This window comes from Bos indicus, chromosome 1 (genome assembly GCF_029378745.1).
Source record: "Bos indicus isolate NIAB-ARS_2022 breed Sahiwal x Tharparkar chromosome 1, NIAB-ARS_B.indTharparkar_mat_pri_1.0, whole genome shotgun sequence".
NCBI classification, from domain to species: domain Eukaryota; kingdom Metazoa; phylum Chordata; class Mammalia; order Artiodactyla; family Bovidae; genus Bos; species Bos indicus.
In genome coordinates this window covers 65,339,656-65,360,712 of record NC_091760.1, presented here as the reverse complement: position 1 = coordinate 65,360,712, position 21,057 = coordinate 65,339,656, and the positions used below count along the sequence as shown (strand labels likewise).

Here is a 21,057-nt window from a genome sequence, read left to right as displayed (position 1 = left end):
TCCAGGTCATTCATAAATATATATTGTGATTAGCTTTGTCAAAAGATTTTTTTTAAAATCAAGAAACCTGTAATCATATAATAGTTTAAAAAGAATAATTTTGATATCTGTATTAATGACCTTTTATAAGAAATGGGGTCCTCAGACATAGCATTCATTTTACTTATTCTCCCTAACACCTAATCACTTATTTTAGATGTACAGAAAAAAATGTGGTATTATTTCTTTTTAAAATTGATAATAGTTAAAACTAAATCTTTATTCTGTGCCAGGTAATATGCTTCAAGAGTTGTATATGGATCATCTCTTAAAATTTCATGACAGCCTTTTAAAGTATGTATCATTAGCAGTACTGTTCTCTAGTGGACTGTGGCTTCAGGCAGTAAAGTAACCTGCTGTGGTCACATGACTTGTAGCAGAGTTGGGACTTCTGTTAGTTTGTGTGACTCATGCTAACCTTGCCTCTTAATTACTACAGAGTATACCTTCTCTGCGTTTTTTATTTCCTCTTCTTGTCATGTTCTAGAACCTTGTTTCATCAGTTATCCCTTTCCTTTCTTAAAACTTTATTCTATTTTTATCCACCCAGCTTACAAATAAATTTGGCTCTCTTAGCCATTAAAAAGTACAAACAAAAAGCTCATGAAGATTTTTTATTTGACTTCTGTTTCCCCTCAGGTTACCAGTTCTCTCCTTACTTTCACCATTAGGGATTTTATAAGAACAAACTAGATTGACTGCCTCCTGTTTCTCACCTATCATCTGCTCACTCTTGAGCTCAGTACAGGTTGGTTGCTGCTGGCACCGTGGACTGAAGCTGCTCTTTCCAGCACCATCACTGAACCATTTTATCTCAGATTCAGAAGCCTTTTCAGTTGCATCCTTCCTGCTGTTGAAATACTTTGCTGTTCCCCATCTCAAGATTATTAAAACTCAGCTTTGGGTCTTTCTGTGCTAGTCTTTCCTTGCTCTTTTATGTCTCTTAGTGCTTGTTGCTGAGTTGTCCCCCGGAGGTCTCCTGCTTCTTAAGTTTCAAGGATCTTATACTCCTTTCCTCGCTCTTAAGTGAGTGGTTCTGTTCTTATAGTTTCATCTGTTGCCTGAGTCTCTAACTGTGCTGTACTCTTGTTGTCTGAATTTGACTTGACCAACCATCTAGGTATTTCCAGTCACCTACAAAACATAGCTACCTAAAATGTTCTCATGTTCATTAAGTAAAAGCTCAACTAACTTTTTCCCCCTCACACCTTTTTGCTCTTTCTATGTTCCTTGTCTCATTACCTACCTAATAGCCCAAGTTTAGAGACGCTAAATTAATCCAAACTTCTTTGTTTCTCAGGTTCTCTATTACTGTCTGGTGTAACTAGCTGGTATACAGTATACCTGCCCCATGCCTCATTTTTAAAAAATCCTTATTGCCTATGTCCTGGTCCAGGTCTTGGATTCTTATAGGAGATTTCCAGCTGCTTATGCTACTTTGATTCTCATTTTCCCAATTTCCCTCTTCTCCATATCCAGTTTTCATAGTGTTGTTTAGTTAAAACGTGGCAGACCATCATCCTAATTTTTAGGTAATATCCATTGCCTCTGATCTTCATTTATTCAGCAAGTATTTTTTGAATACCTGCTGTGTGCTGGACACTATTCTAGGTGAAAATAGAGCAGAGGACAAAACAAAAAAAAAATGCTTTCCTTCATGGAGCTTGGTCCTCATGGGGCAGAAGCCAACAATAAAAAGTAAACTCTGTGGTTAGAAAGTGATAAGTATCCCTGGAAAAATGATGAAGGCTGATGGGAACTAGGGGTAGAGGAATGGGTTGCAATTTGGAATGGGAGAACTAGGGAAAGCCACTCTAAAACTCACACTAGAGCAAAGATTTGAAGGAGTTGAATAGAGTGAGCTCTGTGTATATCTGGGAAATAATATTCCAGACTGAAAGATTGATCAGTTCAGAGGCCCTGAATGCCAGAGCCTGCCAAATGTGTTCAACAAACAGCAGGAAGCTCTTGTCTCCAGAGAGGAGTGAGCCAGAGGGAAGTAAGGAAGTGTATGTGTAGGACCTTGTAGACCATTTATCTGTAAGAATAAATCTTAATGAAGTGGAGTAGAAGAGATACAGTCTACTTTATATTTTATTGATGGTGGATTGTAAAGGGCTGGAGTTGGAAGCAGGGAGACTGTTCAGGAGGATATTGCAGTAATCCAGGTGAGAGTTCAGAGTAGCTCAGACCAGGGTTGTAGCAGTGAAGATGGTAAGTAGTGGTTGGATCCTGGATAAATTTTACAGATAGAACTATTAGATTCTTTTGATATGGGAATGTATGTATATGTTTGGGAGAAAGTAGAGAGTGGAGAAGAAATGATGATTCTAAGGTTTTTACCCTGAACAGTGTCAAGTACATATTGGATATACTAACCCGGAGAGTATATCCTTAAAGGCAGAGGTCCAGGATACATATGAATTTGGAAGTCATCAGTGTTTAGTAATACTGAGCTGTTAGACTGGATGAATGGGCTTACACAAAGAACAGAGATCTGAGGACTGAGCTTTAGAATCCTCTGTTCATTAAGAGATAAAGCATAGAAAAAATAAAGAGCCAGAGAGCTGTCCTTAAGATAGGATGAAAGCCAAAAGAGCGTAGTGTTCTAAAATCCAACTGATTCAAATATTTCAAAGAAGGGAACATGATCGATTATTTCAGATCATTGCTAAGTCAAGTATAAGAGAGGGGAAAGATGTCTGAAAATTGGCATTGAATACAGCAACAAGGAGATTATTGACTTTGATGAATAATTCTGAGGGAATAGTGGTGGTGAAATTTTATTGGCGTAAGTTTTAGAGAGAAGAAGAACCAGGTATTGGAGAAAGTCAATTTAGACCCCTTTTCTGAAGAATTTTGCTGTTAAAGATGCCAGAAAATAGGATGGTGGAGATCAGTGTGATTAGAGAGAGAGTTTTTTTTTTTTTAATTGATAGGAGAAATAATAGCATGTAATGCTTTCAGAAAAAGAGAATAATCGACAGAAAAAAAGTTACTAGAGCCATGACTATGAATAGGAAGAGCAGAGTAGTTTGTTTACATGCAGCAGAGTTTGGCTTAGAAAGGGGCTTGGTCAGCGTATCTCTAGTTAGAGTAGTGAAGGAAAAGTATATAGGGACAGAAGCTGGAAAATGGGTACATGTATCATGTAGTGGTGCAAGCAAGGTCATAAACTGAGGGTAATGATGAAAAAAGAGTTATAAAAACAGGGAGCAGGGCTTTGCTGTTGTTTACCAAGTCCCTCGTTAGAAAGTGAGGGTAATGCTGGACCATGGAATTTAAGCTAAGTGTGGAGGAAGGAGAGGAGATGATGAAAGACTGAGGAAAATGTAAAGGTAGTAGTAGCGTCAATGGCATGCTATCTTAATGAACTGTTTTCCTGACATCTGCTGTGTTCTTTGATGCCCATATCTTGAATGTAGTTTTCTGTCTTGATGACACCACCATTATGGCAGAAAGTGAAGAACTAAAGAGCCTCTTAATGAAAGTGAAAGAGGAGAGCAAAAAAGTTGGCTTAAAGCTCAACATTCAGAAAACTAAGATCATGGCATCCGGTCCCATCACTTCATGGCAAATAGATGGGGAAACAGTAGCTGACTTTATTTTTCTGGGCTCCAAAATCACTGCAGATGATGATTGCAGCCATGAAATTAAAAGACGCTTATTGACTATGCCAAAGCCTTTGACTGTGTGGATCACAATAAACTGTGGAAAATTCTGAAAGAGATGGGAATACCAGACCACCTGACTTGCCTCTTGAGAAACCTATATGCAGATCAGGAAGCAACAGTTAGAACTGAACATGGAACGGACTGGTTCCAAAGAGGAAAAGGAGTACATCAAGGCTGTATATTGTCACCCTGCTTATTTACCTTCTATGCAGAATACATCATGAGAAACGCTGGGCTGGAAGAAGCACAAGCTGGAATCAAGATTGCTGGGAGAAATATGAATAGCCTCAGATATGCAGATAACACCACCCTTATGGCAGAAAGTGAAGAGGAACTAAAGAGCGTCTTGATGAAGTGAAAGTGGAGAGTGAAAAAGTTGTCTTAAGGCTCAACATTCAGAAAACGAAGATCATGGCATCTGGTCCCATCACTTCATGGGAAATAGATGGGGAAACAGTGGAAACAGTGTCAGACTTTATTTTTGGGGGCTCCAGAATCACTGCTGATGGTGATTGCAGCCATGAAATTAAAAGACGCTTACTCCTTGGAAGGAAAGTTATGACCAACCTAGATAGCATATTAAAAAGCAGAGACATTACTTTGCCATCAAAGGTGCGTCTAGTCAAGGCTATGGTTTTTCCTGTGGTCATGTATGGATGTGAGAGTTGGACTGTGAAGAAAGCTGAGGGCCGAAGAATTGATGCTTTTGAACTGTGGTGTTGGAGAAAACTCTTGAGAGTCCCTTGGAGTGCAAGGAGATCCAACCAGTCCATTCTGAAGGAGATCAGCCCTGGGTGTTCTTTGGAAGGACTGATGCTAAAGCTGAAACTCCAATACTTTGGCCACCTCATGCGAAGAGTTGACTCATTGGAAAAGACCCTGATACTGGGAGGGATTGGGGGCAGGAGGAAAAGGGGAGAACAGAGGATCAGATGGCTGGATGGCATCACTGGCTCGATGGACATGAGTTTGAGTGAACTCCAGGAGTTGGTGATGGACAGGGAGGCCTGGTGTGCTGCGATTCATGGGGTCGCAAAGAGTTGGACATGACTGAACTGAACTGAACTCCTTGGAAGGAAAGTTACGACCAACCTAAAGAGCATATTAAAAAGCAGAGACGTTACTTTGCCAGCAAAGGGCCGTTTAGTCAAGGGTATGGTTTTTCCAGTGGTAATGTATGGATGTGAGAGTTGGACTATCAAGAAAGCTAAGCGCCGAAGAATTGATGCATTTGGACTGTGGTGTTGGAGAAGACTCTTGAGAGTCCCTTGGACTGCAAGGAGATCCAACCAGTCCATCCTAAAGGAGATCAGTCCTGGGTGTTCATTGGAAGTACTGATGTTGAAGCTGAAACTCCAGTACTTTGGCCACCTGATGCGAAGAACTGACTCATTGGAAAGGACCCTGATACTGGGAAAGATTTAGGGCAGGAGGAGAAGGGGACAATGGAGGATGAGATGGTTGGATGGCATCACCGACTTGATGGACATGGGTTTGGTGAACTCCAGGAGTTGGTGATGGACAAGGAGGCCTGGCGTGCTTGCGGTTCATGGGCTCGCAGAGAGTCAGACATGACTGAGCAACTGAACTGAACTGAAATGCCCTTTCATACTGAATTTAGATGATATTTCTTTTACCTGCACCCTTACTTTCTTACTTCCTCTGCAGTGACTGCTGACATAATAAATGCTGAAAATTGAAATTCTCCACTTTAGTTTGTTAGATAAGATGACTTCAAACTGGGAAGATTGGGAAATTTTGCTTGCAGATATTCCCACTCGGTAACCAGTTCTAGACTTGAACACAGGGATTCTCAGCTTTGTGTTCTTCCTTCCTTGGAGAAGGAAATGGCAATCCACTCCAGCACTCTTGCCTGGAAAATCCCATTGACGGAGGAGCCTGATAGGCTACAGTCCATGGGGTCGCAAAGAGTCGGACACAACTGAGCCACTTCACTTCACTTAACTTCAGTTTGCTTATCTGATATTCACATGAACATGGTGAAGGTAGCACTCTGTTCTTCTTTCCTCCTTGGTACTTAGTTGGAATTCCCTTCTTTGTTTCCACTGAACTTGGATTGGTGTCTTTGTGCTGCTGTGAATGGATATTTAAACCTAAGACTTGTAGTATTCTTGTGAGTATGATAACTCAGTACCTTATAAGTTATTCTTTTGTTTTTGTTCAGTTAATTGTAGAAGACAAGTGGTTATTTTACTAATTATAGGCTACAAATAACTATAAAATCTTTTTGTAAGGTTAAAGAAATTTTGAAGCCCCGCTTTTCATGTTATAGTTGAAGAAATGGAAGCATATACAGATTAAATGACTTGCATACATCAGTTAGCAGAGCGAGGTTAGCAATGCACATCTCTTAGATCCCAGTTCAGTGCTTATTCTCCTACCATGACACCTTTCCTGATAGGATGAAGTGAGGGCCGTGATTCTCAAACTAGAAAATACTAAATTTTATGACAGATGATACCCTCTAAAATCGTTTAACCAAAATAATAGTTTAAATGTGATTTTAAATCTTACCAGTATTGAAATGACTGTGTTTTTGCCATGGAATTGTTAGTTTAAAAAAATGTGGTAGATTTGTTTTTGCTCTTATGGTTATGTTCTGAATTTATTTTTTATAATTAAAATTGAACACATAAATCTTTGCTTTAAAAATCCAAATAAGTGAATGTATAGAGAATTTACTCTAATTTGAATATTTAAAGACTAGTTCCTAATTTTGTTTTTTTGGTTTGTTTTTAATAAACTTTCAGAAAGATGAGGTCTATCTTAATCTGGTGCTGGACTACGTTCCGGAAACAGTCTACAGAGTCGCCAGACACTATAGTCGAGCCAAACAGACGCTCCCTGTGATCTATGTCAAGGTATGTAAAAACGGAGCAGTTTCCCATTTTAGAGGTATTTATTATGAGCAGAGGAGAGTGCTAGGTGTGTTTCAACTATATTATTGCATCATACTGAGGGAAAGCTGCAAAGTAGGTGTTTCTGGAATTTCATTATAATTGTGTACAGTTTTAAGTGTGACGCCTTCACCTTTTAAACTTTCATGACCCAGGTACTAAAAATACTTTTCATCTTTCTGACAAATTTTTTCACAAATAATCGTGGATTTTAATTTTGGTACCCATAGCACCTTTTTATTTAATTTCTTAAATCCCTTATTGTGCAGAGCAAGCATATCATATAAAATTATAAAAATATGGTTATAAATATTAATAAATTCAATGTTTTATTGCCATTTATAGATATAGTATGTCTTTAGCTGAAGTTTAAACTTTTGGTGATTTTAAATATGCATAGACTTTGTTGAGGTGTTATTTAATTTGGGGGACCTGATACCAATATTAATCTTGTTTATTTGCTGTAACTCATGTTAATAGTGCTTATGGTTAGTCATGTCCAACTCTTTGTGATCCCATGGACTGTAGCCTGACAGGCTGCTCTGTCCATGGAATTTTTCAGGCAAGAATAGTGGAGTGGGTTGCCATTTCCTCCTCTAAGGGAACTTCCATCCCAGGGATCAAACCTATGTCTCCGGGCTCTCCTGCATTGGCAGGTGGATTCTTTTACCACTGAGCCACCTGGGAAGCCTACAACCCATGTTAGAGTGGCCGGTAATTGATCCAGCATAATTATGAAGTTGTTGCCGGGAGAAACATCAATATATATATAACTTATATGCCAAATAGATAATGAAAAATGCTAGGCTGGATGAAGTACAAGCTGAAATCAAGATTGTAGGGAGAAATATCAATATCCTCAGATATGCAGATGACACCACACTTATGGCAGAAAGTGAAGAAGAACTAAAGAGCCTCTTGATGAAAGTGAAAGAAGAGAGTGAAAAAGTTGGCTGAGAAGTCAACATTCAGAAAACTAAGATCATGGCATCCGGTCCCATCACTTCATGGCAAATAGATGGGGACACAGTGGAAACAGTGACAGACTTTATTTTTGGGGCTCTAAAATCACTGCAGATGGTGACTGCAGCAATGAAATTAAAAGATGCTTACTCCTTGGGAGAAAAGTAATGACCAATCTAGACAGCATATTAAAAGCAGAGCCATGAGGGAGGGTATGGGGAGGGAGGAGAGAGGAGGGTTCAGGATGGGGAACACAGGTATCCCTGTGGCGGATTCATTTTGATATTTGGCAAAACTAATACAGTATTGTAAAGTTTAAAAATAAAATAAAATTTAAATTAAAAAAAAAAAAAGCAGAGCCATTACTTTGCCAACAAAGGTCTGTCTAGTCAAGGCTATGGTTTTTCCAGTAGTCATGTATGGATATGAGAGTTGAACTATAAAGAAAGCTGAGCACTGAATAATTGATACTTTTGAACTGTGGTGTTGGAGAAGACTCTTGAGAGTCCCTTGGACTGCAAGGAGATCAAACCAGTCCATCCTAAAGGAAATCAGTCCTGAATATTCATTGGAAGGACTGATGTTGAAGCTAAAACTCCAGTACTTTGGCCACCTGATCCGAAGAGCCGACTCATTGGAAAAGACCCTGATGCTGGGGAAGATTGAAGGCAGGAGGAGAAGGGGACAACAGAGGATGAAATGGTTGGATGGCATCACTGACTCAACGGACATGAGTTTGAGTAAACTCCAGGAGTGGTGATGGACAGGGAGGCCTCACGTGCTGCAGTTCATGGGGTTGCAAAGAGTTGGACACAACTGAGCAACTGAACTGAACTGAATTATGAAGTTGTAGTAGATTATTAGAAAAATGTTATTTGTTTAACTATGACATTGTGAAAATTAACTAGGAGTTTAAGTTTAAACCCTGGAGGAGGGAAAGCCTACCCACTCCAGTATTCTGGCCTGGAGAATTCCGTGGACTGTATAGTCCATTTTCGTAAAGAGTCGGACACGACTGAGTGACTTTCACTAAGTTTAAAAGTTCACATATCTTAAGTACAATTTTTTGCATTTTACCTTTTATACAAATAACTCTAGAAAATAAAATGGCATTGACTGTAAATGTTTTGAGTATCAAAACATTCACTTAATAGTAACAATTTTAAGCTTTATAGTAATAAAATGGATTTTGCTGATGAGATTACTATAGTATTGTTAGTATGTTCCTCTGTCTTAAGTATTTCATGTAAATTGTTGATGAGATATATTTTTGTAGGAGTCGAAACACTTCATTTATAGGTGATACCTTATGTCAATGCTTTATCTTACCTTTAACTGTCTTTTTGTTATTTTTCACCAAGACACTGATATCTTTGATTTGAATCATGTCAAAAGTTCTTTTTATGGTATATAAGTTTGGGTTACAAGTCAGAAGGTGAGTAGTCAGAAAAATTTATAAGTGAATCAAAACACTGACCTTGAAACAAATAGAAAGTTTAAGATACACTCAAGTTCTTTACACAAAGACCCCCTTTTCACCAGTCAAGAGTCTAATTCTTTCTTTCACACAGACCCAATTTTTCACTGTATCCTGTTTTGTAATAAAATTGATTTTTTTTTTTTTTTGACTGATGTCAATTGTCATCTCGGATATGCTTTTAAACGGCATTTTGAAGTCTACTTAATTCTGAAGGATGTTAACAGAAGAGTGGTGGTGCTATTAATAGATTTACTGATGTCTTGAATAGATCATTGATTATAGATTTTCTCAGTTCACATGTGAATTTTCCCAGACCTCTGTATCAATAACCTCTGGTCTGACAAAGGATGATGAATTGGAAAAAAACAAAACAGAAGACTGGCTTATGGTCTAATTGTTACTTAGTCATACGATTTGGAATATCCCTCTGAGTTTTTAAATTTGTGCTTAGGGGAAAAAAACAGTCTTGTGGTTAGTAAAATAAAAAATTATAAAAGCAAATTGTAAAATTTCCTTTTTTAAGTTGTTAGAAGATGTTTTATATACATGTTACAAATATAACTTTGGTTAACTAAACTATAATTAGCTAGTTGATAGAGAAATGCCATGAAGCTTGTTAAAGAAAGATTGAGTGCTAACAATCCCCAGCATTTCACTTGTTCTTTTCTGGAAATCTGTTACTTTGTTTCCTGCTTAAGGATTCTGAGTTGTTCAGGATAGAAAGTAAATATTCATTTAATGTTTACTCTTTATTCCAGTTGTATATGTATCAGCTGTTCCGAAGTTTAGCCTATATCCATTCCTTTGGAATCTGCCATCGGGATATTAAACCACAGAACCTCTTGTTGGATCCTGATACAGCTGTCTTGAAACTCTGTGACTTTGGAAGGTAAACTAGCTCTCTTTTCCTTCCTTCTCTAATCTTCAACCCCACCCTTCTACCCTATCTGTTCTTTCAGTTACCTTTTCTTACACTTATTTAGGGAGTATCGACTAGTACAGTTTCTGGTGGGGATAATTTTTGGTAAATTCTCTCAGAATTGTAAGTGTAAATCATTGGAAAAGACTCTGATGCTGGGAGGGATTGGGGGCAAGAGGAGAAGGGGACGACAGAGGATGAGGCTGGATGGCATCACTGACTCGATGGACATGAGTCTGAGTGAACTCCGGGAGTTGGTGATAGACAGGGAGACCTGGTGTGCTACGATTCATGGGGTCGCAAAGAGTCGGACACGACTGAGCGACTGATCTGATCTGATCGTCTTTCACCCAGCAATTTAACTCCTAGAAATTGTTCCCATTTATTATGTGTATATATTCCTTTTTCAGTAGGAACTAATTTAAAAAAAAATATTATTATACCTTACTATGTATTATGTATTACTATGTATTATGTATTATGTACTATGTATTATGAAAGATGATGCTGTGAAAGTGCTGCACTCAATATGCCAGCAAATTTGGAAAACTCAGCAGTGGCCACAGGACTGGAAAAGGTCAGTTTTCATTCCAATCCCAAAGAAAGGCAATGCCAAAGAATGCTCAAACTACCGCACAATCGCACTCATCTCACACGCTAGTAAAATAATGCTCAAAATTCTCCAAGCCAGGCTTCAGCAATATGTGAACCATGAACTTCCTCATGTTCAAGCTGGTTTTAGAAAAGGCAGAGGAACCAGAGATCAAATTTCCAACATCCGCTGGATCATTGAAAAAGCAAGAGAGTTCCAGAAAAACATCTCTTTCTGCTTTATTGACTATGCCAAAGCCTTTGACTGTGTGGATCACAATAAACTGTGGAAAATTCTGAAAGAGATGGGAATACCAGACCACCTGACCTGCGTCTTGAGAAACCTATATGCCTGTCAGGAAGCAACAGTTAGAACTGGACATGGAACAACAGACTGGTTCCAAATAGGAAAAGGAGTTCGTCAAGGCTGTATATTGTCACACTGTTTATTTAACTTATATGCAGAGTACATCATGAGAAACGCTGGACTGGAAGAAACACAAGTTGGAATCAAGATTGCTGGGAGAACTATCAATAACCTCAGATATGCAGATGACACCACCCTTATGGCAGAAAGTGAAGAGGAACTCAAAAGCCTCTTGATGAAAGTGAAAGAGGAGAGTGAACAAGTTGGCTTAAAGCTCAACATTCAGAAAACGAAGATTATGGCATCCGGTCCCACCACTTCATGGGAAATAGATGGGGAAACAGTGTCAGACTTTATTTTTGGGGGCTCCAAAATCACTACAGATGGTGACTGCAGCCATGAAATTAAAAGACACTCCTTGGAAGGAAAGTTATGACCAACCTAGATAGCATATTGAAAAGCAGAGACATTACTTTGCCAACAAAGGTTCGTCTAGCCAAGGCTATGGTTTTTCCAGTGGTCTTGTATGGATGTGAGAGTTGGACTGTGAAGAAGGCTGAGCGCCGAAGAATTGATGCTTTTGAAGTGTGGTGTAGGATAAGACTCTTGAGAGTCCCTTGGACTGTAAGGAGATTCAACCAGTCCATTCTAAAGGAGATCAGCCCTGGGATTTCTTTGGAAGGATTGATGCTAAAGCTGAAACTCCAGTCCTTTGGCCACCTCATACAAAGAGTTGACTCATTGGAAAAGACTCTGATGCTGGGAGGGATTGGGGGCAGGAGGAGAAGGGGATGACAGAGGATGACATGGCTGGATGGCATCACTGACTCAATGGAAGTGAGTCTGAGTGAACTCCGGGAGTTGGTGATGGACAGGGAGGCCTGGCATGCTGTGATTCATGTGGTCGCAAAGAGTCGGACACAACTGAGCGACTGATCTGATCTGATCTGATTATGTATTATGTATTATTAAGTCACTAAAGTGACTTAGTAGTAGTATGTATTATGTTAACTGTGTATTGCTGCTGCTGCTGCTAAGTCGCTTCAGTCATGTCCGACTCTATGCGACCCCATAGACTGCAGCCCACCAGGCTCCGCCGTCCCTGGGATTCTCCAGGCAAGAACACTGGAGTGGGTTGCCATTTCCTTCTCCAGTGCGTGAAAGTGAAAAGTGAAAGAGTTAACCTCAATTTAGAGATTAGGTAAAAGGCTTAATTAGCTGTGTTTTCTTCCTTTTCCTCTACAATTTAGTTTATTTCTCTCTTCTTTATTGCAGGTTACAGTTTTCTTTCTGTCTTCTTAAATGCATTGCTTGGTAAAATATATAGTGTAATAAGAATTAATCTTTTTCATCTTTATAGTATTGAGCATTTTGTGCCTCTCTGATCTGACTTTTCAAGATGAAATCAAGCCTGTATCCACATGTAACTCAGGCAGTTAAACTTTCACTTCCTTTCTAGTGTTATTACCTTTAGTACTCTCTCTTCTTGTAATCCCCAGACATCATATGTCTTGAATTCTCACCAGTTTTTTTCATCCTCACAAATTCTTGCTTTCCATCTCAGCTGCTTATAGATATTGACCCACACCTGCTAATATTGGTATTCTTCTTCTTTGTAATGCTTTTTATATCAACCCACAGATTAAATTTTGGTTTTAATATTGTATATATTTTCCACAGGTTGTCTCTTGGGGAAAAGTCTTTAAAAAAATGCATATCTGTTTTCTCATGCGTTAATTCTTAGTCTCACAAAAATGTCCTTTTAGATCATCTACTTTTTACAGTTTTCTAATTTCAGACCTCTGTCACAGGATCCAACTCATTTTGCAGGGCTCTTAACTGTTCCTTCGACTGTAAGAAGTGGGTAAAGGATTTTAAATCAAAAACTCTTATTTGGTGCTTGAACAAGCATCTGTAAGATGAAATGCCCAAATCAGATGAATTTTATTATTATGTCTTTCCCCTGCTTGAGAGTGACTGACTGGTGTGGACTGTAAAAATACTTTTGAGATACCAAGTTAGTGGAGTTTCTGTTCTCACCATAGTTTTAGAACACTGTTTCTATGGGAGTTTTTTTTGGGACATAGAAATCACTTTGTTTTAATATGTTTGGGATAGGGATTTCACTTCTGTGGTAATGATAAGAATAGTTCACTTTTAGTGGCTCTGATAACAGAGCTACTGTTTTGTTTTTAACGTCTGATTTGAGCAAGTAGAGTTTGGGATACACTTTGAAGGCAGCTTCATCAAGTAGTGAAAAAAATCTGTAGGCTGTGGTATTTCTAATACTACCTTTATCTTATAGTGAATTTTCCGACAATGTAATTGGAATCTGTCTTGTTAATTTAATAAATCCTTTATAAAGTAGAAACTTTTGTCAGTTATGCTGTGAAAGTATCTTAATTTTCATACAGCCTAAAACAGGGATTAGTATTTAATAATTTATGAAATGTTTGCTGTATGTGGATAAACTGTCTCCCACCTTCAAAACTTGTGATGAAGAAAGATCAGGTTATGGTCCGCATTACCAGTGAACAGAAATAAATGGAAGAAAAGAAAGCCCAAACTGAAACCTTTGTGACTATTTTCATCTGCCTCTACTCTGATTTTCTTGTACCTTTACCTAAAAAGATTAAAAAAAATATTTTTTTTTGTTACTTTATTTTTTACTATTTTGATTTTGTTGTTTGTATTTATTTGCTGTATTTATCTTCCCTATTATTGTATGTCAAAATGATTAGCTTCTATAGCAGTATATTTCAGTGTATCTTCAAGTTGTTTTGAGACATTTCAAAAGAAACTAATTTTAATTTAATATTTAAAATACATGCCACAAAGTATTTGGAAAGGAAAGTTGAATTAGAGAATATGTGATTTGATTTGTTAATAATTTACAACAGTGGAATTAGAATTCATAGGCTTTGAATTATCTCTGCCCTACAGGAAATGACCTATCTTTTTTATTGGATAGCAGATGTTAAGACAGCTAATAAATTGACCAAATGGTGGAAAAAATAAAGTAGGTTGGGTCTGCAAGCCATGGGATACTCACTCTGAATCAGAAGTCAAATTTTAATAGAGTGGCCAATTTCTTACCCATTTAAAAAACATATTGGGTAAGCAATATTCATTCTTATAATCAATTATAGTGCTTTTTGGTAAGGGGAATTACCTATTATATTTCTGCCCTTCCTTCTTTGTATTTTAGAGTGAAATTCAGGGGAAAATAGCAGAAGAAATTCAACATTTATCATTTTTTTATTTTTTTAAAACTCTTTCTTCAGGTGACAGTTGACAAATGCATTCTTTAAAAGTTACTATTCTTTTTTCAGAGTGATATGTTAAAATTATGTTTCTTTTGTTAGAGTTATGGCTCATATTTTCTTTTTTTATATATTGCATGATTGGAATTATGGGACTCTTAGATTAAATATTATATTGCAAATGATAGCAGTTAAGGTTCTTTTATGATTTAGATTTAATTAAAGAATTTCTGCTTTTGATTTTTTTTTTTATTAGTGCAAAGCAGCTGGTCCGTGGAGAACCCAATGTTTCGTATATCTGTTCTCGGTACTATAGGGCACCAGAGTTGATCTTTGGAGCCACTGATTATACCTCTAGTATAGGTAAGTACTGTATCTGAATATAATAGCTTGTGATTATGCATTATATCTTATTTTTAGTAATTTAGTAGTACTAATCTATACTTAAATATAAAGATATAAATATGCCCTGAAATATGTTTCTTCTTGAAGATTTGTATATAAAAATGTATAGAATTTAAAATATATTTACTATTCTACTTTTAGGTTTCTTGGATTATGAGAGAATAATAAAGCTACTCCTCTGTGATTGTATGATTTCTTTAAGATTACAGTTATTTTAAACTTAAAATTTTAAATAAATTCTAAGTATACCTTTTCTTCACTTAAAAAATTCCCCTGAAATAGTTCTCTCTGAGCTTGATCTCCAGTTGGACAATTTTCATCCATTAAGTTTATGATTAAAGTGATAGGATTACAATATTACTGACACTCATACTGTGCTGACTCAACTGATTATTTAATTTTTAGTCAGCTTTAAAAAATTTACTAATTTTTTCATTAGTAATGTGAATAAATTCAGATTCTGTAGCAGTTGTCACAAAAGATCTTTAAGGATGGAAGGCATTGAATAGAGACAGTTGGCTTCATTCTTTGTTGACCACCTCTTCTACCTCATTTCAGCCCACTAGTCAGAGAAGGCAATGGCACCCCACTCCAGTACTCTTGCCTGGAAAATCCCATGGGCGGAGGAGCCTGGTGGGCTGCAGTCCATGGGGTCGTTAAGAGTCAGACATGACTGAACGACTTCACTTTCTCTTTTCACCTTCATGCATTGGAGAAGGAAATGGCAACCCTCTCCAGTGTTCTTGCCTGGAGAATCCCAGGGACCGGGGAGCCTGGTGGGCTGCCATCTATGGGGTCGCACAGAGTCGGACACGACTGAAGCGACCTAGCAGCAGCAGCAGCAGCAGTGGGAGTGAACATACAGAGTGTGAACAGTTGGATGTGAATAGGAATCTAAAGAAAGGAACAATCTTAGGCATGCAAGTAGTTTATTTTATTGTTATATGTTGTTTTTGAAGAGAATTCCTTAGTCCAAAAACAAAAGCATACAAACAAGACCAAACAAAAAATAAAATAAAAACCCCACAATAACAGAAAGTCAAGGAAAAATCAGAACTTGAACAATTTCTCTATTATACAAGTTAAAATTCTCTAATATGAACAAAGACCTCTACATAGAAATATATATTACTAATACTACCTTTTTTTTTTTTTGGCCAAAGGGCAAAATGCCAAGGAACATTTTGATTTGTGCCAAGAGGCAGCAGTTTTACCCACCATTTCTTTTGCACCATCAGTGCAAATGTCAGCATAGTGAAAAAGACATATAACATCTGAGTATTCGTATGAAAGTTAACTTTGCCCTCAGTACCTCTGAAAAGGTCCAGGAGGTTCAGAGCTCTGCAGATCATACTTTGAGACCTGCTGCACTGGATAGAGAGTATAATAGAGTGAGTGAGTGAGTATGTGTGTGTCCTACTTCACTGGATAGAGAGTATAAGAGAGAGTGTGTGTGTGTTGTTTATAATGCTCATAGTTTCATCGTGGCTATGTTATATGGCCTATTCTGTTCAGGAACAAATGAGAAATAGTGAAAGGGATATTTTGGTTAGAGTAGACCTGGATTTGAATTCCAGATTTATTACTACTTAGCTAAACTGTAAAAGAGATTAGTAACAGTTTTGCTTACCTTTCTGAGTGGCCATGAGGATTAAATAAAGTGTTAGTGAAAGTACTGTAGAAAAAATGGTGTTCTTTTTGTGGTATTTATTAACTTGACTCTTCCCAAAGAACAAATTTCAGCCCTTTATCTTTGGACAGTCTTTGGATTTTCTAGATGCTTTATGTTTTATTCACATATATGAAATTAATCATCTGCATACCAGGAATGAGATTCATACTGGGGTGAGTTTTGCCAGCCTCACCTAAAATAAATGTGGTTTGTTTCTTTCTAAAAAGTCATGAAAGTATCATCTGACGTATTAAGGCATGTTTATATAAACCTTTGACCCTCTTAAGAGTTTATTACTTCTGTAAATGTCCATGTGCTTAGCAGTTCTTCAGGAATCTTCTCAGAAAAGAAGGGCCAGTGTAGTGTGTTCTCTCTATTAGGAATCCGTTTTTTGGATGTTATGAGTACCTGCTTTCCAGCAGTCTCCTTCACATTTTCTTGTCTAAAGTAAAGTAAATCTCCTAAAACCAGATACTGACTTTCTAGATTCCCCATAGTCTACTGATGCAGCTGGGGCCGTTGAACCCTCTCAAGCCTAGATTTGGCCTCCTTGTTTAGATTTAGGAAACTTGCTTCTTAAGACTCTGAAAGATTTGTAAATAAACAAAAGGATATTTTAAAGTGTACTAATACAAATGCATTTTAGAAATATTTTTTAACAATGATGTTAAAAGAGTTGCTGGGCAAAATCAACTTGAATTTCTTAAATGAATTTTGTGTCATTATTTGTCTAGGCCAGTAAAAAGTAGTTTTTGGAGCAAGGATTTCCAATCCTTTTTTTTTTTAATATTGGAGGATAGCTGATTTACAATATTGTGTTAGCTTCCAGTTCTTCATGATAGTGCATCTTACTGCATTAAACTGAATAAATTATTTGTTTCGCGCATGCCGTTAGTCACTTTTCTCCTTCCCTACTGATAGATGGAAAGCTCAGTGACGATTTATGTTCATCTCCCTAAAGCCATTGTTTGTTGGTTCATACAAAACCCAGGAATCCAGAAAATTAGCTTCTTTTTTTTTGGCAGGAAGTCTTAAGTAGTGGGCTCTAAATAAAGTGCCCATAAAATGTATCTTTCCATTTGGTAATACTTTTAAGAGATAAAGGGGATGCTCTTCATTATTATCACAGGAAGTCATCTAGACCAGGACTGACTGTTGTGGGTAAGCCAGGATATATGCTTTATTTTTTCCTTTTGTAAATTTATTTATAAATCATTAAAATTTAAGTTTTCTGTCAAAATTGAGGTTTCTTGTTTGACTCAAAAGTGAATTATATTTTATAATTTGTAAAATACAATGTATTCTTCTGCCTTTGCATTTTAAAATATATATTTAAGCACATTTTCTGTCAGTTATATTGCAAGACAATAGTTAGCCATTTAAAATATTAAAATTTTCTTTTTCTGAAATTTGCATTTGGCTTACTCTCCTGTGTATAGGAGATTGAACCCTTCTTGCTACTCTCTATAAGCACCTGGTAATGTGCAGAGATTGTATCACTTTGACTTATTTTTAAGTATAATGAGTAAATAATCATGCTCTCTGCTTTCCTACTATAATCTCTGTCATGGTTGTTGAAGACTTGAACATCTCATACTGGATAATTAATGCAGATATTACATATAATAAAGATATTACCCTTTATTAGAATATTCTTATTGCCCTGTTTCCTGTTTAGTAAGTTTAACAGTTTTTAAATCTATTAAGGATTATTTGATGACTTTTCCCCTCTGTTTTGGATTATACAATCTTTTCCTTATGGTATTTATTCTGATCAAAGTAAAATTAGAAAGTGTATCAGTTTTTAACACAACATAAGCTACAAAGTATGATATTAATAAGCTCTTATCTTCTTTTCTCTTCAGATGTATGGTCTGCAGGCTGTGTGTTGGCTGAGCTGTTGCTAGGACAGCCAATATTTCCAGGAGACAGTGGTGTGGATCAGTTGGTGGAAATAATCAAGGTGAGTCTGTTTTCTGTTTTTGTTCACCATGTGCTCTGCTCGTATACTCTGCTGAGCACATAGGAGATGCTTGTATTTAGTCAGTATTTAAATATTTATAAAATGAAAAAAATGAGTGTGTATTACTAGACCACTTGATAGAAGCAGAATTTTTACGTATGGGTTTAATATGATTTTATTTATTAGGTCTGTCAAAACCTTTGTTAACAACATCATAGCAAAGTATTGTTATCTTGGATATTGGGTATTATTTCTTAAGAATAGCAGCACTAAGATTTTAAAGCTTTTAATATTGATATCTTAAATAAGTTCTCAAACCTCCCCCTTTAGAAATATCTAGTGTTTCTATATTTAGACCACTAGATGGTTGATTATAAGCTTAGTTTGTCTGAAGCAACACCTACCTCCTATTGGGTTTTAGTCTTGATTTTCCAAATGTTTCATAGAATGGAAAATTGAAAATCTCCCTAGCGGTTTTGTAGTCCCAATTCCCCATCCAATGAAAGAACCTACTTAGTTACATTCCTGGGAGGTGGTTTTTCAGTGTTTTCTTGAATATTTCAAACATCATAGTGCTACTTTGGAATGCAGCCTGTTCTGTATCTGGACAGCTTGAATTTAGTTTTTATTGTGCTGAGTGAGCCTCTGTAGTTTTTGTTTTTATGTATGTATTTTTTTATTTTTTAAAAAATTTATTTTATGTTGGCATATGGTGGATTTGATCCCTGGGTTGGGAAGATCCCCTGGAGAAGGGAAAGGCTACCTACTCCAGTATTCTGGCTTGGAGAATTCCTTGAACTGTATAGTCCATGGGGTCACAAAGAATCGGACACGACTGAGTGACTTTCACTAATGGTTGATTAACAGTTGCATTGATTTCCGGGTAGAGTGATTCAGTTATACATATACATGTATCCATTCTTTTTCAAGTTCTTTTCCCATTTAGGTTATTACAGAGTATTGAGCAAATTTCCCTGTGTTGTACAGTACGTCCTTGTTTGTTCATTTTAAATTTTGCTAGTTATTCCCTGGACTGTGATTTAAGTTGTTCTAAAATCCTTGTACTTGATTTGCAAAAATATTTTTGAAAAAATGATTTTGCTAAGTATCACTGTGTGCAACACCATGTGTGATCAAGAATCTTCCTTACTATCCATATAGTTTCTTATGATTTGCACCTGAGATCACTGGTCTTGGCCCTCTTTTTTTGGTAACTCATCTTTTAGTTTCAGATTGAAGCTTTCAACTTAGTTCAGCAGATCTGCTTCCTTTCTGATTGCTACACTACACTCAGATCTAAGTTCGGATATTTTGATTTTCTTGTTTCCTAAAAGCCTTTGCATTCTTTGTTATTATTCAAATTAGTATTCTAATACAGGAGTTGGCAAACTTTCTGTAAAGGGCTAGATAAAACGTTTTAGGCTTTGTCGGCAAAAAATGGAAGTCAAGGATGTCTGAGATACATAACAGAAAACAAAACAGAACAGAAAACAGAAAAACAAATTTTCACAAATTTTTCATTGATGTAATTCAAATTAATATAATAATTGAGTAATACAAGTCTACTGATTAGAAGAATGAATTTCTTTTGAGAAGCCTGTGGAATTTCTCTTAATCATGGTTCAGAGTCAGTGTTTCATAGCCTCGAGTTGATGGCAAATGTTTATCTTTAAAATCAGTTCTTAGTTCATGTTATTTCAGTCGCTCAGTCGTGTCTGACTCTTCAACCCCCTGAACTGCAGCACGCCAGGCCTCCCTGTCCATCAACCAACTCCCGGAGTCCATCTAAACCCATGTCCATTGAGTTGGTGATGCCATCCAACCATCTCATCTTCTGTCGTCCCCTTCTCCCTCCCTCCCTCAATCTTTCCCAGCATCAGAGTCTTTTCAAATAAGTCAACTCTTCGCATCAGATGGCCAAAGTATTGGAGTTTTAGCCTCAGCATCAGTCCTTCCAATGAACACCCAGGACTGATCTCCTTTAGGATGGACTGGTTGGATGTCCTTTCAGTCCAAGGGCCTCTCAAAAGAGTCTTCTCCATCACCACAGTTCAAAAGCATCAATTCTTCAGCACTCAGCTTTCTTTATAGTCCAACCCTCACATCCATACATGACCACTGGAAAAACCATAGCCTTGACTAGACGGACCTTTGTTGACAAAGTAATGTCTCTGCTTTTGAATATGCTATCTAGGTTGGTCATAACTTTCCTTCTAAGGAGTAGGCATCTTTTAATTTCATGGCTTCAGTCACCGTCAGCAGTGAGCCCCCCAAAATAAAGACAGCGACTGTTTCCACTGCTTCCCCATCTAATTGCCATGAAGTGATGGGACTGGATGCCATGATCTTAGTTTTCTGAATGTTGAGCTTTAAGCCAACTTTTTCACTCTCCTCTTTCACTTTCATCAAGAGGCTCTTTAGTTCTTCTTCACTTTCTGCCATAAGGGTGATATAATCTGCATATCTGAGGTTATAGATATTTCTCCCGGCAATCTTGATTCCAGCTTGAGCTTCCTCCAGCCCAGCGTTTCTCATGATGTACTGTGCCCATAAGGTAAACAAGCAGGGTGACAATATACAGCCTTGATGTACTCCTTTTCCTATTTGGAACTAGTCTGTTGTTTATGTCCAGTTCTAACTGTTGATTCCTGACCTGCATACATGTTTCTCAAGAGGCAGGTCAGGTGGTCTGGTATTCCCATCTCTTTCAGAATTTTCCACAGTTTATTGTGATCCACACAATCATGGATCCTACATAAATAGGATTGGGCCATAGTTTTCTGACCAATCAAGTCAGTACAAC

At 37.2% G+C, this 21,057-nt stretch overlaps 1 protein-coding gene across 4 annotated transcripts in view; it reads left to right on the top strand.

Annotated features, from left to right (window-relative positions):
• Positions 1 to 21,057, top strand: part of GSK3B (glycogen synthase kinase 3 beta) — a 219,434-nt gene that overhangs the window by 131,135 nt on the left and 67,242 nt on the right. For all 4 annotated transcript variants that reach the window (XM_070795432.1, XM_070795283.1, XM_070795329.1 and 1 more), the window contains exons 4-7: positions 6,485 to 6,595; positions 9,833 to 9,963; positions 14,471 to 14,577; positions 18,157 to 18,254. In XM_070795432.1, coding sequence (XP_070651533.1) covers positions 6,485 to 6,595; positions 9,833 to 9,963; positions 14,471 to 14,577; positions 18,157 to 18,254 — 447 coding nt within the window. The remainder of the gene's footprint in view (positions 1 to 6,484; positions 6,596 to 9,832; positions 9,964 to 14,470; positions 14,578 to 18,156; positions 18,255 to 21,057) is intronic.